Below are 16,870 nucleotides of genomic sequence, written 5' to 3'. Positions count from 1 at the left end.
CCTTATTTATGCATAGAAACAACGTAAATCACGAATATCATCGGTAGCGTCTATATGCACAGGTAAACGAGGGGAGTCTCAACACCCAGTCAACGTTCGTGTCCGTCTAATGCAAGATGAAGTTCCTCCTCGACACCGTCCAACTATCGGAATGTTTCTAACTACCTATAACTGCCCATTTTAACCTTATCTTATGTTAGACGGGGTAAACAGTTCTTGGTGTCTCGGGTCGACACGGACCGAATTAAATTGGCCTGAAAATTCTTGTTTCTCACCTCATAGCTAACTTAGTATGTGTTTAAATCCATGTAACTACAGTTTTCAATTTCAGGGTTTCATTTCTCTGGCTCCATGTGTGCCGATCGTTGACCGGGCCGGGGGGGGGGTTTGCGTGTGTCAAACCCTAGACGTCAGATGGACGATAGCCTGTCATTCATCCACTACTTTTTACACTTATCAAGTGCAAATTTGAAAATTAAACTATAGATTGAACCCTGTAAATCCATAACAATGCCCAGAACAATGATAATAACAATGCCCAGAACAATTACCAGAACAATGCCCAGAACAATTACCATAACAATGACCATAACAATGACTATAACAATGCCCAGAACAATTGTTTGTGTGTAAGCTATAAATATCGAAAAACAAAATTTTGTATGTGTGCACATGTGTGTGTACGTATGTATCAATAATCTGCAGAAAAGTTTGTGTTCCAGATGGAGAGGGCTAGGGTAGGGTGTGTCTGTGTGTATGTGGTAGATGTATGTGTGTGGGTATATGTATGTGGTGTGGTGGGTGTATGGGAGTGTGGATTGGTGTGTGTGGGTATATGTATGTGGTGGGTGTGGGTGTATGTGTGTGTGGATTGGTGGGTGGCTGGGTGTGTGTGGGGGTTTGTGTGTGTGTACGTATGTATCAATATTCTGTGGGAAAGTTTGTATTCCAGATGGAGAGTGCTTGGGTAGGGTGTGTGTGTGTGTGTGGTAGGTGTATGTGTGTGGGTATATGTGTGTGGTGTGGTGGGTGGGTGTGTGTATGTGTGTGTGGGTGGGTTGGTATTTGGGTGTGTGTGTGTGGGAGTGTGGATGGGTGTGTGTTTGTGTGGGTGGGTGTTTGGGTGTGTGCGGTGAGTCACACCTTTTATGTGATGGGAGCAACAGCAAGTATTCTATGCTGGGTCAGTGGTGACCCGTAACACCATGAAGAGTACTTTTGAATTTGAGACATTTTAAAATTTACTAAAATTATAAAAATGCCTTTATTGTGTTAAAATAGCTGTTTCTGAAGATCTCATGAAATCCTATTCCAATACAAAAAAGCAAACAGTACTTTTTACACACCTGAACTTTGAAAACGGGTCAAAATTGACCCCAACACAATATAAGGGTAAAGTACACCTCTGTCCGTAGAGTCTATCCACGGTCACTGCTGGTACGCCACACTATTACTCGCTAGCGAGATAAGATATTCAATTCAATTCTTTATTTACCTCAGACACAAGGTACAGACTACATGGTCCATATCAAGAAAGAAAAACAAAACAAGATAAAGTAAGAAAATAAAAATAATAAACAAGACAGGTACACACCCCCCAGACAAGATAATCTAGCAGTTTTAATAATCTAGCAAATCAACACACTGATGGGGAAACAAACACTGGTTCATCAGCTGATGAGATCTGAAATAAACTGTTCCGGTCTCTCCTTGTTTGTGATGGATGACCATTACCGTATTCTAATGAGTAAATTAAAAAAATTGTAACTATATTTCGGTGTTTTTTATTTCATGATTAGCGGACGAAACTCAAAGCCATTTCTCGGGCCCGTATTTGAGAAAGAGGTCAACTTTAATTAATAGTTCATAGTGCCGTGACACTTGAACAAAATAAGTAACAAATCTCAAGTTATTTTACTGCTACCAGAGATTACGTTCAGTAGTAATGGGAAACATAGGCTAATGTTTGTATTTGAACGACCTTAAACGCACTAGGATGAACTAACGGTATAAGTATTTAGACGTGATAATTAACCTAAGTTAGACGGTATCGCTGAAACGACAACGTACGCACTAGGAACAAGCGAAATTTCAACATTTAAGTGTAGAGGTGTAGCAATGCAATAAACCTTTTTGTTTCAGTTAACACAAATTACTGTCTGTTTAAAAATAAACCCAAGTGGAGTCAGAAACACTGTAAGGGTTTTTGAGGGGCTAAAACACAAGTAACTACGAACACCAACATCGTAACCCGCCTCCATGGATCAGTTCAGCCGGTCTCCTTTGTTCACTTCTGTATTGACGTCAAACGGGTTTTTGGCGCCTTTATCCAGCACAAAGCGATTGGTCGCCGTTGTCACGTGATGTCACGTTGCTCTCGGTTTTCGCGCCATGCCGAAGCCTCGCCCTCTTAGGCAAAGACGCGTGTTTTCATTGGTGGACAGTGCGGAGAGACTCGCGCCAGTTTTCGCAGTTTCTTGAGTTTGCAGTCAGCACGTTACTACACGCAACACAAGAAGTAGATATTTACAAAGGCGTTGGAAATTTACACGAAGTTTGGCGTACATTCGCACTGCATACTTCTGGTGTCTGGACCTTGACTCGTTCCCCGAAAATGGCACCAAAGGATTATGTGGCGGAAAAGGGTGAGTGATTTAGTGTGACCCATTTAATCTCTTGGCTAGCTAGAAACCCATATAGGTTCACCAAAAATGGAGTTTGGAGGATGTACTCGGTTCGTTAATATAACTACACACTTCATTATCCGCCATACCTTTATGTTCCGGTAACTAACCGCCTGTGTAAAGTTTTTAAAGTTACCTGTGCATTTATTTAACAGGCCCGCGAGATAACCGCGAGTGTTGGTTCAGGTCGCTAACACTGACTAACTCGGTACCAGCCTCACTTCACGGTGTTAACCTGCTAGCCCGTAGCTCCAGCTGGTGAAGCTGGGTCGGTTCGTCGGCTCTGTAGTGCTGGGTAAAGAAGGCCGCCATGCTGGACGCGCCGAGCTTCCGTCGCGGTGTTGAGGCGGTCGGCCGTTGTTGGCTAGATAACCGCCCGCCGTCCTGACTTTTTACCGGAACGTGTTTCTATCTAACTGTCCTACTTCAACCGAGCGGAATAACTACACGACCGCGACATTGGCCGTTACTTCAGTGTTGTTGAGCGCTTCGACTAGAACAACAGCGGAGACTTTTAACCGAGCGTGTAAAGTTTCGCTGTGCTGGTGAGTTAGCTGCCCTGAACCACCGAGTACCCGGATGAGACCGTTAAACAAAGAGTGCGTGGCGCGCGCGGCGGGCGTCCGGACTCTTATTTTGGCGTTTAAAGTGGATGTGCAGTTAAATAGCAGGTAATCGCCACACATGTACTGTTATTAACTAGATAGAGAATTAAACACGGACACGAGGGTTTTTTTTATCGCGCTCTCTCGCGTATCTAATGTCAGCGTTATAACTTTGTTGATGTTAGCTAGCTAGGCTAGCTGCGTTATTAGACGCGCGTGGCTGACGGAGCTCGTGTGTTCACTCCGTATGTTCACTAACCCTAGTTAATGTGTTCACTCCGTGTAAGGGGACTGTTTCTCGGTGTGGTGGCACTACACAGACCCTCCTCTGGTTCTCAGTAACGTTTATTGTGGTGAATCTTCACACCGTGTCCCTCAGTAAGGGAGCTAGCCGAGGCTCGGTGGCTGGTAGGTCCGGAGACATCTGCGTAGTGGCGGCTCGGACACCGTGATCCCACACCCGGGTTAATTCCACATCATGACCGTGAACTGGACGGTTCACCTTCTCATCGTAGCGTTCACACGGAGTACCTGATGATGGTTATAACGATGCACACGGCGGAAGTGAGGCGTGTGTAGCGGGGCTAGTGCGCCATGTGCTTCTTTGTTTACACCACCAGCGTGGAGCGAAGTTGTGCCACCGTGTGTGTGTCTACCGGAGAACCGGAGCTCCGGTCCCCCCGAACGGCGCTTTCCTCGATGTGAAACGACGCATCCGAGCAAACGTGTCGGGTCGTGTATAAAGCATAAACGGGGCTTGTTTTTGGCGTGGTCCAAAAGGGGGTGGGGGGGGAGTGTGGGTGGTAAAATGTGCTAAATCGATAAATCGGTTCACGTGTGTTTTCCCGTGGATAACTAAACACGTTTTGTGGACGTGTGCGCATCCTTTTGTCCTGTGAAGACGAGGGCCGTACGGTAAACATCGTTATATCGTAACGGTGCTGGTTACGGTAAACGTCGTTATATCGTAACGGTGCTGGTTACGGTAAACACCGTTATATCGTGTCTCGCTCTTCAACAAAGAGATCAGATGCGACCGAAATTTCATGTTGGGATAAACAAAATGGATGTTGGCCCCGGTTATATACGGTTTTTGAATGCATGCACACTTATTTATTAAGTAATGCATTTTATTTGTTTCCATTGGATGTAGTGTACGTGCGTAGTGTAAATCGTATTCGGACATGTATGCTAGTCTTTGCTTTAAATATGTAGATTTTAAAACGATCTGAAGTTGGGTTGTTTTTTCCCCGTTTGTTTTGGTTGTGTCTCTTAATGCACTTTGTTGGTACTTCCTCTGTCTGTGGGAGGCGTACATCACGTGATGTTTGTCAATGGATGAACTCTTAAGAGTCTAGATTTTGTCCCCTGATTTTAGTGAGTCTCGTTTGCTTGTGCAATGTGTTTATTCCTCAGAAATAAAACATGAGATTGGTTTCAACATGAGGAGAATCTTTATCTATCTATTGACTTGCTGTCTCTGTCTTTATTATGTGCTGTGATTGTGCTGTTGAGTTTGTGTCTGTGTGTGCACACAGAGAAGTGTAAGCAGTTCCTGCAAGAATTCTACAAAGATGATGAATCTGGAAAAAAAGTGTTTAAATATGGAGCTCAACTGGTGAGTGAATTTTGACCTTCCTCTGATTTCTGTCCTATGAAGAAAAATTTTTTTTGTAAAGGTATGTGTTGTCTGCAAGCATGTATAAATATACTTCACTGGTTTGGGTATTGGTGTGTGTAGGTGGCTCTGGCACACAGAGAGCAGGTGGCATTGGTGGTGGATCTGGATGATGTAGCAGAAGAAGACCCTCAGCTGGTGGAGAGTGTGTGTGAGAACACTAAACGCTACACTGGACTGTTCGCAGATGCCATACATGAGCTACTTCCTGAGTACCGTGAACGAGAGGTGTGCACATCCCCATTCAACGCCGTTCACACCAAGCACACTTACTAGAAAATATAACTATATAACCTAGAACCATTTGGGTTATGTTTTTAAATGAATACGTATTGTTCGGCTGTTTTCTGTTTAATTATGGTCCTTGTGCAAGAGTTCTGCAGAATGTCATGTTGAGCTTTAGAATATCCAAGTACTGGTCACAGCTCATAGTTGGTTATTTGAAAACTTGTCCGTTTGATTATCAAAGTAGTCCCCCTCTAAAATGAGCAATAGTGTGAAACCACACAGTCTTTCTCAAGACTCCTTCATGATGGGGTTAACTTGTTTATTTTGAAAATTTCAGACTTTGAGAAAAGACATTTGTTTCTAATCCGTGCAGTCTGACGTTTGTTCTTCAACCAGTGGATGTGTTAAATGTTTCAGGTGGTGGCAAAAGATGCATTGGATGTTTACATTGAACACCGTCTGATGATGGAAACAAGAGGTTGTGATCCTGCAGACGTGCGTGACTCCAGGAACCAATACCCTGTGGACCTCATGAGGAGATTGTGAGTCTCTGCACCTGTTGGATATGTTTGTACATATTAGACATGTTTAGTTTAGAATTTATATTTAAGCGTAAAGGGTTCGTGTTCCAACCGAGTCTGTTCTTTACATTCCCACCAGACTTCCACACACTGTCTAACCGTACACATGAATACTGTAAAGATAACACTTGAACAAGATGATGCGCATGTAAGAATGTGCAGTGACCTAACCACCACCAGTGTGCAGACTAAACACCTTATGTGCTTGGATCTCTGTCTACGCTTCTTCAGCTCTTCTTGCTCAGTGAGACACTTTCTGGGGTGAAATTAGAAAAAACCCCTGGAAAAGATTTTTAGATCCTCTTAAATTATTATTGTCTTCCAGTACACTGTGTTTTCAGTACAATTAATGTTTTGTACTGTGATGATCTTGTAGCTTCTTAAGCAGCCCATAATTTTTTCATTTGTGTTTTGTGCAATTTGCCGTCTGTTAATGGGAGTTTTGATGTCCTGGACTATTACGGGTCTCAGTTTGGTAATACTGTAATACTTATGTAATGTAGTACAAATGTAACTTGTAATATATGTAATACATATTCCATATATAATTGCATGCATTTTAATGTGTTTACTGGCTTTCCTTTTCCTTGGATAAAAATATTTAAGGGGTGTTTGGACACGTTTCCCTGTGCAGGAGTCCATGCAATGGAGTTGTTCTCGTATGGGTTTTTAGCTATGCAGCACAGCATAACGTTCTCAGTACAAGCAATACAAAGGTTATCTTATTACAGTAACTCTGTTCCAGTCCTATGAAAATGTTTTATTAGACATTTACTGTGGCAGTGTGATATCATGGGACATTCATGCCTAGCATGCATGAAAATCACTTCAGTCCTTCCAGGCTATTGCCAACCTAAAACGTGAGATGATGTGATGAAGCAGCCGTGTTCCAAAACGCACCACCAGGTGGCGCCAGAAGCTGCTGCAGAGAGCCAAAGACCAGTTATACCAGTTCTCTGGTAGCTCCCAGTCTCCCATTCATATGTACTGAACTCTCAAAGAAAACGGTCCTGGGTTCAGGAAACAAAACTCAAGGATGAAAATATTCTATATCTTGTTTTACTTGTAATGAATTCATTTCTAGCCTGTTATTAAATTTTTTTTGCCACAAAACCAAAAAAACTTCTTTGCAGCCCATTTCTGAACGGTGTTTCTGAACAACCCTTTTAATATGAATATTCTTCACTTGGGAATAAATTGACAATGCTGTAGTTTTTTTTTTTCGTTACATTATTTTGCTGTAGACCTTAACACACCTGAACATTACAGGTGCATCTCATTTAATTAGAATATCAAGTTTCAGTAATTCAATACAAAAAGTGAAACACATGTATTATATAGAGTCATGATGGTGATCTAATTCAAGTGATTATTTTTGTTAATGTTGATTATGGCTTACAGCCAATGAAAACCCAAAATCATAAAAATTTGACGATTTTGAATGTGATTTGAACACTTGGATCTCTGTCATGAATCTATATAATATATGCGTTTCCCATTTTGTATTAAATTACTGAAATAAATGAACTTTTTGATGATATTCTCATTTATTTAGATGCACCTGTATATTCTCCCATATTCTGCAAACACAATGAGGGAGCAGGGCTTCACTAGAGCAGTGAGTCCAGTTAGTGTGTGTGTGTGTGTGTGTGTGTGTGTGTGTGTGTGTGTGTGTGTGTGTGGTTTGCTTATTCGCAATGGTGGTTTGGTAAGTTTTCAATCTCTGAATCTGAATGGTCTGTCCTTTTGTCTGCCATTAGGAAGGGGCCAAAGGTCGTGCACGTAAATGATGAAAAGCAAAACTAAACAATGTTTTGTTGTATGCAAGTTTAATACAGCCTCTTGTTCCTAAAATAAGGGAAACTAATGGGTGCTCTCTCTCTCTCTCTCTCTCTAGTGAGGTATATTTTCGTCCTCCCTCCACATCTAAACCAGAGGTCGTACGGGATGTCAAGGCAGATCACATTGGCAAACTTGTTACCGTCAGGGGCATCGTTACCAGGGCAACTGAGGTCAAGCCCATGATGGCTGTTGCTACATATACATGTGACCAGTGTGGAGCGGAGACCTACCAACCGGTACTTGGGGTTTTGTTTGTTAGGTTTCTTTTCTCCCCGCATTGCCTAACTTGGCCAAGTATTGTATCAGTGTTCAGTATTGTGTGACCTGTTGACCCTCTTCTTGCAGATTGCGTCTCCAAGCTTCATGCCACTCATAATGTGCCCTAGTCAGGAGTGTGTCACTAACAAGTCAGGGGGACGCCTCTACCTGCAGACACGGGGGTCAAAGTTCATCAAGTTTCAGGAGCTGCGCATCCAGGAGCATGTGGGTAAAATACCAGTCCTGACATCACAGATGATGTGATACCAGTCCTGACATCACAGTTGATGTGATTTTTTACTCCCTTTTGACAAAATGTATTTTTAAACAGAGTGACCAGGTTCCTGTGGGGAATATTCCACGCAGTATGACTCTGTATGCACGTGGAGAAAACACGCGTATGGCACAGCCTGGAGATCACGTGGCTGTTTCTGGAGTCTTCCTCCCTCTCCTTCGCTCTGGTTTCCGACAGGCTGTGCAGGTAAACATACCTCACCATACTGAACGGGGCAACAGGTTCTTCATCAATTATGAACTTCAGAGACCCGCCAACATTGAAACACATGATCTCTTCATATCAGGCATATCTTTCTCTGACCTGGGTGTTACATACTTGCGTCAATTTAAACACCAGACAGCACTGCAGGTTTCCTCTCGTTCTCTCAGGGTTTGCTGTCTGAGACCTATCTGGAGGTTCACTGTATTACACTCATGAATAAAACTGAGGATGATGAACTTGGCACAGAGGAACTGAGTGAAGAAGAGTTAAGACAAATCACAGGTTTGTGTGTGGGGCTGTAGAAAGCTCATTCTTGACTGCTCTCTTTACAGTGAAATATCACACTGTAGGGCCACTATGTTCATGCTACTGACATGAAGCCTCACTACATTCATTGATAATCTTGGAGTTGGTCTTAAGGTTCCCGTCCAAAGCTGTTAACTAAGTAAATGATTTATGTATTTGTTGAGCTGTTACTGTAAAACTGTAGCAGTGTCCTGCGTTTCTGTTGATGTAAACACCTTGGTCTAGCAGAGTTGGGTGGTGCATAACCTCTGTGTCTGTGTGTAGAGGAAGACTTCTATGAGAAGTTGTCGGGTTCGATTGCCCCAGAAATCTATGGCCATGAGGATGTGAAGAAAGCTCTACTGCTATTGCTGGTGGGTGGAGTTGAGCAGGCCCCTCGTGGGATGAAGATCAGAGGTCAGAGAACCCCCCCAGTCACCAGTATAGATGCAGTGGCTAAATTGGTTAACTTGCTCGAGCAGGTATTTACATTTTCCTGTGTGTGTAGGTAATATTAACATCTGTCTGATGGGGGACCCTGGTGTGGCCAAATCTCAACTGTTGTCCTACATTGACCGACTTGCACCTCGCAGTGAGTGTCCCAGCATCCCTCCACATTTCTTTCTCAATGTTTACTGCAGTGTCTAGACTCCCTTCTCCACCATCACTCCAGGTCAGTACACTACTGGTCGAGGCTCCTCTGGTGTGGGTTTGACGGCAGCAGTTATGCGTGACCCGGTTACTGGGGAGATGACCCTGGAGGGCGGGGCTCTCGTGCTGGCGGATTTTGGTGTGTGCTGCATTGATGAGTTTGACAAGATGGCCGACGCTGACCGCACAGCCATTCACGAAGTAATGGAGCAGCAGACCATATCTATCGCCAAGGTAACAAGGACCAGCTGGTCATACAAGCTGAAAAGAACAGAAAAAGAACAAACTGAACATCCCTCCCCCCTCTATCTCAGGGTGGGATTATGACCTCTCTGAACACCCCCCTCCCCCCCTCTATCTCAGGCTGGGATTATGACCTCTCTGAACGCACGCTGTTCAATCTTGGCAGCAGCTAACCCTGCGTATGGGCGGTACAACCCACGTAAGAGTATCGAGCAGAACATCCAGCTGCCAGCCGCACTTCTGTCCCGCTTTGACCTGCTGTGGCTCATCCAGGACAAACCGGATGCCGATAACGACCTGCGCCTGGCTCAGCATATCACCTACGTGCACCAGCACTGCAGGCAGCCGCCCACACACTTCTCCCCCATCGACATGAAGCTCATGAGGTGAGACGCTCACAGGGTTATAGGGTACACACTAACCCTAACCCTAGGGTACACACCAACCATGACCACAGTCTGTGCGTCCTCACGTTACTGGGGGTGTCTTCATTTTCTCAATGATGTAATTTGGAAAAACTCCTTTTCTGCCCCTCCCCTTTCTCCTTGTGTGTCTCCAGACGTTATTTGAACAAGTGTAAAAAGAGGCAGCCCGTGGTTCCTGAGGCTCTAGCTGATTACATCACGGCTGCGTATGTGGAGATGAGGAAGGAGGCCCGTGTCAGTAAAGACACCACCTTCACCTCTGCCCGCACACTTCTATCTATACTCCGCCTGTCCACAGCGCTGGTGAGACCCGTGTGAATGTGGTGTCACGTATGCAAGTCTCTTCTACCTTGTCAGTGTGTTTGAGTCCAGATGGGGGTGTCAGTGAGACCAGTGTGTGGTAAAGTGCTTACAGTGCAGGTAGTGTGTGTCTTCTACCGCAGTGTGGGCACTTCTGCCACACGCTGGGCGTAGTCACCGTTGGAGTGGTTGGCATTGGGCTGCTCAGAGATCTTATTGACACCTTCCTCCAAGTAGCCAATTGGATCACAGAGAACAAGAGGTCGGCGTTTGTTGTAGTTGAGGTTGGGATTAGGGCTGCCACAAACGATTATTTTAATAGTCGACTAATCACCGATTAATTTTTACGATTAGTCGACTAGTTGGATTGTACGTTAATTGAATATAAAACATACACTAGAATGCAACTGCTATTACATAACCATCATTAGATTTCAGCTATAACTAAAAATAAAAACAATTAAGATAATGGTTCATTAAACCTTTAATGAAATGTGCAGCTTGTTGCAACAAACAATTATTAAAATAAGGATAAGGCACTGCCTTAAAAAACAAAAATAAATAGGCCTACATTAATAAATAATTTTTTTTAGGTTTTTCTTTCTTTCATTAGTCTCTGGCATCAAACTTCGTTACATTTAAATCAAATTAGGTAGGGACCTGATTTTTATTCACAAAAATAAAGTTTTGGTCTCACTGACGTTACAGAAAATACACGAATGTGTGCTAAGGCTAATGAAACAAATCGCCATCACTAATGTTAACTTTTACAGCTACAGCGATAAGCAGGGTTGCCAACTCTCACGCATTGAGAGTGAGACGCACGCATTTAACCGTCTTCACACGCTCACGCACCCGATTTCTCACGCCGAAAAAAAAATCTAGTTTATTTACCTCTGATCCACATCTATGATTCAATGAGTTACTAGTTCGCTCTGGCAACAACCACTGGCAATCGCGATATAATATTTAATTTGTGTCCATTTTACACCCCGGCCGGTAACAAGTTACGTTGCCCCCCCCGGTTAGGTTCAAATCTCACTCCAAGTGATCTTGAAAAGTTGACAACCCAACTTTAAAACTGGCGTAGTGGAAAACACGCATTTGACTGTCTTCACACGCTCACACGAGTTACTAATTCGCCAAGTACTGGTGATATAATACTTTTTTTTTCCATTACACCCCCCCCCCCCCCCCCCCCCCCCCCCCGTCAACAGTCTACACTCGCCAACCCCCCCCCCCCCCCCCCCCCCCCCCCCCCCCAATCAACAATTTACAAGTGGCCACCCCTGGGCTAGGTGAATATGTGAGTAGTGCTGGTATGCCTCAAGTTGACGTGACACCTCCCACGAATCCATGGAGGTCACAACCCCCCCCCCCCCCCCCCCCCCCCCCCCAAGATCAAATCTCACTCCAAGTGATCTTGAAAACTTGGCAACCCTGCGATAAGTAAGTACTAAGTTAACGCTCTGTTTATGGTAACTTTAGCAGCTAACTAGCAATTTAGATTACAGAGATGACGGTCCCTATTCATCATTGTTGTCACAATGCCACAACATGCTTCAGGTACATGCTCGTACATCGCGGTTGTGCTGCCGTGGAAGGCAAGTTCTGCCTTGCAGATATTGCACGCGTTTCGGAACCCGAAAATGATCCCGCACTTTTGAGTTCCGTAGCCGGGTAGCCACGATACCAGAACCTGTCTGTATAACGTCTTGGGATGTCGTCAACTGTCTACCCCGGTTTCCCCTACTGCGCATGTGCGTCAAGGACAGAAACGCAGACGCAGCAGTGGAAACTGTCGCAGCAGTTTGGAGAGGAAAAAAACGACGCATCGACTAATAAATTAGTCGTCGACTATTTTAGTAGTCGACATAGTCGTGACTAGTCGACTAATCATGGCAGCCCTAGTTGGGATCAAGTAAAGGTTCTTGCACTTTCAGCTGAGGACCACAGCTGAACTACTGGTGGAACATTGGTGTTTAAGTTGGGGGGGGGGGGGGTGTTCTATGGGCTGCTGGGTTTTAAAAGTGCTGTTTGTGCAGGTAGTTGAATACGTCTACTGCAGAATCAGCACTTACAGAGACACAGCAGCATAGCAGACTTAACACAAATCAAACGGCCAAGAATCATCACTCAAACATGAAAGAGGATCTGTTGCTATATATTTGGACTTGTGTATAATTGAGTACTGAATGAGCTACTTTGCACTAGGCTTGAGTGACATGTGTTCATGTATTTTGGTGTCTGGGACACCACCAGGTCTTTCTCTCTCGTTCACGTCCACCATACGCTGCTCTTCTGTCTCAGCTGCTGTGTCCTCCGTGTTCTGAACTCGCATGTCTCCTTTGGCTTGTGCACTTATTCCCACACTGTGATGTGGTTGCTGCTGGTTTTCTTGAATTCTTTCATCTCAATGAGATCGTTGAGACTGACTCTCCATTGTTCAGAGAAGCTGCCACCAGGCCTGCACCACTGTGTATTATCTAGTTTGGTCTAATCTGAATTAAGACGCTTGTGGGGTTGGTTTGTTTGTTTTTAGTCTGTTTCCTGCTGGTGATTATTTCCTGGTTTTATTTGGACCTTTTTTGAGTTTTCTGGAGCATATTGCGCAAGCTGCATTTTCTGGGTACTAGAACCCAAGTCTCATTGTAGTATCATTTTGAGTGTGAGTGTGCACACACCCCATCATACTGATGATTTATGCGGATTCTTCTCTCGTCTTGCTGTTGTCGTGGTAGCGGTCAGCTTTGCGGGGTGGGCAGTCAGCCTTCATCAGAATCGCTGTGCAAACCCATGCAAAACTGACTGGGCCTCGAACTGCTTCTCCCACAAAGAGGAGGAGCTTTACTGTTGGATGTGTCCTGTAGAGAGGTTAGCTGGTGTTGAGAGGCGGAGACTTGGGCAATTGCTGATTTTCCCATAAGGCATTGCACTTGTCTCGGTCTGACAGTGCCGGCACAACTCTCCGTGGGAGCCCCCTCAACTGACACCCTGCTGACCCTCATTTATAGCGCCAGGTGTATTACGAAGTATGGCCATGTGACTCTGTATGTGTGCTGCTCTGTAGCGTGCAGCCCAGGCACAGTAGTTGATTTTATCTGTGTGTTGGATAGGCACGATTGCGGATGGTTGATGTTGTGGAGAAGGAGGATGTGAACGAAGCCATGAGACTAATGGAGATGAGCAAAGACTCACTGCAGCCTGACAAATCAACCACCACCAGGTAGGTCTATACACACCCCAGTGTAGTTTTGTCTCTGTCTATAACTTCCAAGCAGTGTTTTATTTTTTAAAGGAAAGACCCAGCAGGGGTTTCTGTGCGCACCCCCACCCCCTCCCACTTTACACCAGTAAATTTTGTGGAATTTTTATGCTTCCGTGCAGAAACTGCAGTCTTGACCCTTAAAATCCCCCTCAAGCTGAACTTTTTTCCTCCCCTTTTCCTTTCACACATCTATGTGACACGTGTGCATGCAGTGCAGCCCTACAGCTGGGTACACTAGGGTTAGTTAACCCTAACCCAACCCTACAGCTGGGTACACTAGGGTTGGTTAATTCTAACCTGACCCTACACTAGCTGATCTTGAACACAGTGTAGCACAGTTGTGGCACAGACACAGGTAGCACTTGGTTGGTGACAGTGGCACAGTTCACAGTTAATCCAATCAAGAACATTTAACAAGGTTTACTATATTTATTAAAACTATGCATTAAGTTTAAATAATAATAACAATTTCCCTCTGGGATCAATAAAGTATATCTATCTAAAGTACAAATATTTTAAAATCGTGTTCTTTGGTATTGTACATGTCCACCTATCTTTTTTATTTATCTGGAGATGTAAAGTTTTTCTGTAGCAGCATATGACTGTGTGTGTGTGTGTGTGTGTGTGTGTGTGTGTGTGTGTGTGTGTGTGTGTGTGTGTGTGTGTGTGTGTGTGTGTGTGTGTGTGTGTGTGTGTGTGTGTGTGTGTAGGACCCAGCGGCCAGCGGATGTGATCTTCTCTCTGGTGAGGGAGTTGTCTGGAGAGGGGGGTAAGGTGAAGGCTGTGCGGTTGCCCGAGGCGGAGCACCGTTGTGTGTCCCGTGGTTTCACTCCAGCCCAGTTTCAGGCTGCCTTGGATGAGTATGAAGAGCTCAACGTGTGGCAGATCAACCAGGCGCGCACACGCATCACCTTTGTGTGAACATTGCCCTGCTTCTACATCTCAGATCCATTATATAGGTGAAAGTTTTGTCTTCGTATTTTCTTGAAGGTGAAGTTAACTTGATGAATTGGCATCCTTATTGCTAATCACGTTTAATTTTTCTTACCTTTTTAATATAAAAGACATCAGTCTATGTTAAATAATAAAATGTGTAAATATGTTTGTGATCTGAGTGTCTTCAGTATTATGATAAATATGATGGGACTCTGTGGCTATTTGACAGTCAACACACTCTACTGATTCCGATGTCTGAAGGTTTGGTAAACGCTGTGCTAAAGAGCAGTTGTGGCGCTAGACTTATATTTGGGGTAAATGTTCCTTAGACTATGACAATAAATATTTAAGGAACAATCAATTTCAATGAGGTTTGTTGAATGTATTTTACCTGGATACAACAGTGCTGGTGTAGCAAGCTTCAATTCTGCAGGAACCTGCTTCATGTCCGCGGGTGATCCTTGTTCTCTTAAGTCTATTAATTAAATCATAACTCATTTTAAGACAAATGTTAGTTTAAATACTATATGTACTGCATTATATACAGTTTAGATCCATTGCATTCAATGCCTTGCAAAAGTATCCATACCCCTTTAACTTTTCTACGTTTATTCATATTACACCCACAGAGTTGCTTGTATTTTATTGGTATTTTATGTGATGGACCAACAAGAAGCAATTGTGATAAGTGAAAATAAACTGATACATAATGTTCGAATTTTAACAATTTTGAATTGTTCTTCCTTAAATAAAATCCATTGTGACCAGTAGCTTTCATAAGTTACCTAATTCGTAAATAAGAGCCCACCTTGATCCAGTAGAGTAATTAAATCATAACTACAGCTATTCTGTGAAGGTTTGATAGAGAACATTATTGATCAAACAGCACCATGAAACGCCAGATATGTCAGGGATGAAGTTATGGAGAAGAGTGAAGCAGGGTTTGGTTATAAAAACATCCCAAGCTATGAACATCTCATAAACCACTGTTCAATTTGAAAATGGAAGGCATATGGCACAACTGCAAAACTACCGAGACATGGCCGTCCACCTGAACTGATGGCCCAGACAAGGAAAGCACTAATTGGAGAAGCTACAGACATCCACAGGTCAGGTGGGAGTATTTGTCCACAGTACAACTAATGTAAAATGCTATGTGATGGAATTTGTAACATCTCACACCATCCCCACTGTCAAGTTATATCAGTTTTGCTCAAACTTGAAGAGCCTAGTTGCTTCGTTTTCAGACACAATGGGACAACTCAAGTGCTTCCTATTCTTTGAAGTTTTATTAATCTTAGTCTTTTCCAGGAACCACCTGATGTGATGGAGAGGAGGAAGATAGATATACTGTGTGTACAGGATACCAAGTGGAAATGGAGCAAGGCCAGGAGCATTGGCGGTGGCTTCAAACTCTTCTATTATGGTGTAGACAGGAAGAGAAATGGAGTAGGGGTAATTCTGAAGGATGTATGTAGTGGAGGTAAAGAGAGTAAGTGACAGGGTGATCTGTGTAAAGTTGGAGATTGATGGGGAGATCATGAATGTCATCAGTGCTTATGCTCCTAAGGTAGGTGGAGGAGAAAAGAGAGTTGGAGAGAGTTAGATGAAGTTGTTTTGCAGGTTCCTGAAGAAGAGAGTGGTTATTGAAGCAGATTTAAATGGACAGGTTGGTGGAGGGAACAGTGGTGATGAGGTGTTGGGTAGATATGGTGTTAAAGTGAGGAATACGGAAGGACAAATGGTGGTAGATTTTGCTAAAAGTATAAAGATGGCTTTAGTTAACACTAAGAAAAAGAAAGAGCACAGGGTAACGTACAAGAGTGGGGGAAGATGCACACAGGTTGACTATATCCTCTGTAGGAGACAAAACCTGAAAGAGGTTAGTGATTGCAAGGTGTTACCAGGAGACAGTATAGGATGATTTTGGAGGTGAAGAAGAGGAAGAGAGTGAGAGCGGAACCTAAGATCAGGTGGTGGAAGTTAAAGGATGAGGACTGTGGTGTAAAATTCAGGGATGGGGTGAGGCAGGTACTGAGTAATGGTGGTGGTGTTCTGGATACCTGGGATGAGACTTCAAATGCAGTGAGGGATGTGGCTAGGAAGGTATTTGGTGTGACCTCAGGACAGAGGAAGATAGACAAGGAGTCGTGGTGGAATGAGGAAGTTCAGGAAAGTTTGAGAGGAAAGCGGTTGACAAAAAAGAATTGGGATTTTCAGCGAGATGAAGAAAGTAGACAGAGGTACAAGGAGATGTGTCGTAAGGCAAAGAGAGCGGTGGAAGAAGCTAAAGAGAAGGCATATAGCAAGCTATATGAGAAGTTGGACACTAAGGAAGAGGAAAAGGATCTGTACAGATTGGCCAGACAGAGAAACCGTGATGGGCA

The 16,870-nt window shown here is 43.9% G+C and overlaps 1 protein-coding gene across 2 annotated transcripts; it reads left to right on the top strand.

Annotated features, from left to right (window-relative positions):
- Window positions 1-2,430: 2,430 nt before the first annotated feature.
- mcm7 (minichromosome maintenance complex component 7) lies at window positions 2,431-14,656 on the top strand. Of its 2 annotated transcripts, none has more exons than XM_076988732.1 (15): window positions 2,431-2,645; window positions 4,828-4,907; window positions 5,031-5,195; window positions 5,613-5,737; window positions 7,674-7,854; window positions 7,964-8,101; window positions 8,208-8,357; window positions 8,543-8,657; window positions 8,946-9,077; window positions 9,169-9,252; window positions 9,334-9,545; window positions 9,675-9,940; window positions 10,114-10,282; window positions 13,396-13,505; window positions 14,258-14,656. In XM_076988732.1, the coding sequence occupies exons 1-15, from the start codon at window positions 2,615-2,617 to the stop codon at window positions 14,466-14,468; spliced, it is 2,169 nt and encodes a 722-aa protein (XP_076844847.1). In that variant the 5' UTR covers window positions 2,431-2,614; the 3' UTR covers window positions 14,469-14,656. The 2 variants fall into 2 exon arrangements, with proteins under 2 accessions (XP_076844847.1, XP_076844856.1); XM_076988741.1 differs by lacking the exon at window positions 2,431-2,645 and adding an exon at window positions 3,284-3,355.
- The last annotated feature ends 2,214 nt before the right edge of the window (window positions 14,657-16,870 follow it).

The sequence above is a fragment of the Brachyhypopomus gauderio genome, chromosome 2 (genome assembly GCF_052324685.1).
Source record: "Brachyhypopomus gauderio isolate BG-103 chromosome 2, BGAUD_0.2, whole genome shotgun sequence".
Lineage (NCBI taxonomy): Eukaryota > Metazoa > Chordata > Actinopteri > Gymnotiformes > Hypopomidae > Brachyhypopomus > Brachyhypopomus gauderio.
This window is presented reverse-complemented; position numbering and strand designations above follow the sequence as displayed.

What these genes read in the sequence shown, in the direction of transcription:
- mcm7 (XM_076988732.1), top strand. Translation starts at nt 2,615, where the DNA reads ATGGCACCAAAGGATTATGTGGCGGAAAAGG. An exon ending in ATCGACATGAAGCTCATGAG is followed by an intron (nt 9,941 to 10,113) that starts GTGAGACGCTCA and finishes GTGTGTCTCCAG; the next exon opens with ACGTTATTTGAACAAGTGTA. An exon ending in TCCGCCTGTCCACAGCGCTG is followed by an intron (nt 10,283 to 13,395) that starts GTGAGACCCGTG and finishes TGTGTTGGATAG; the next exon opens with GCACGATTGCGGATGGTTGA.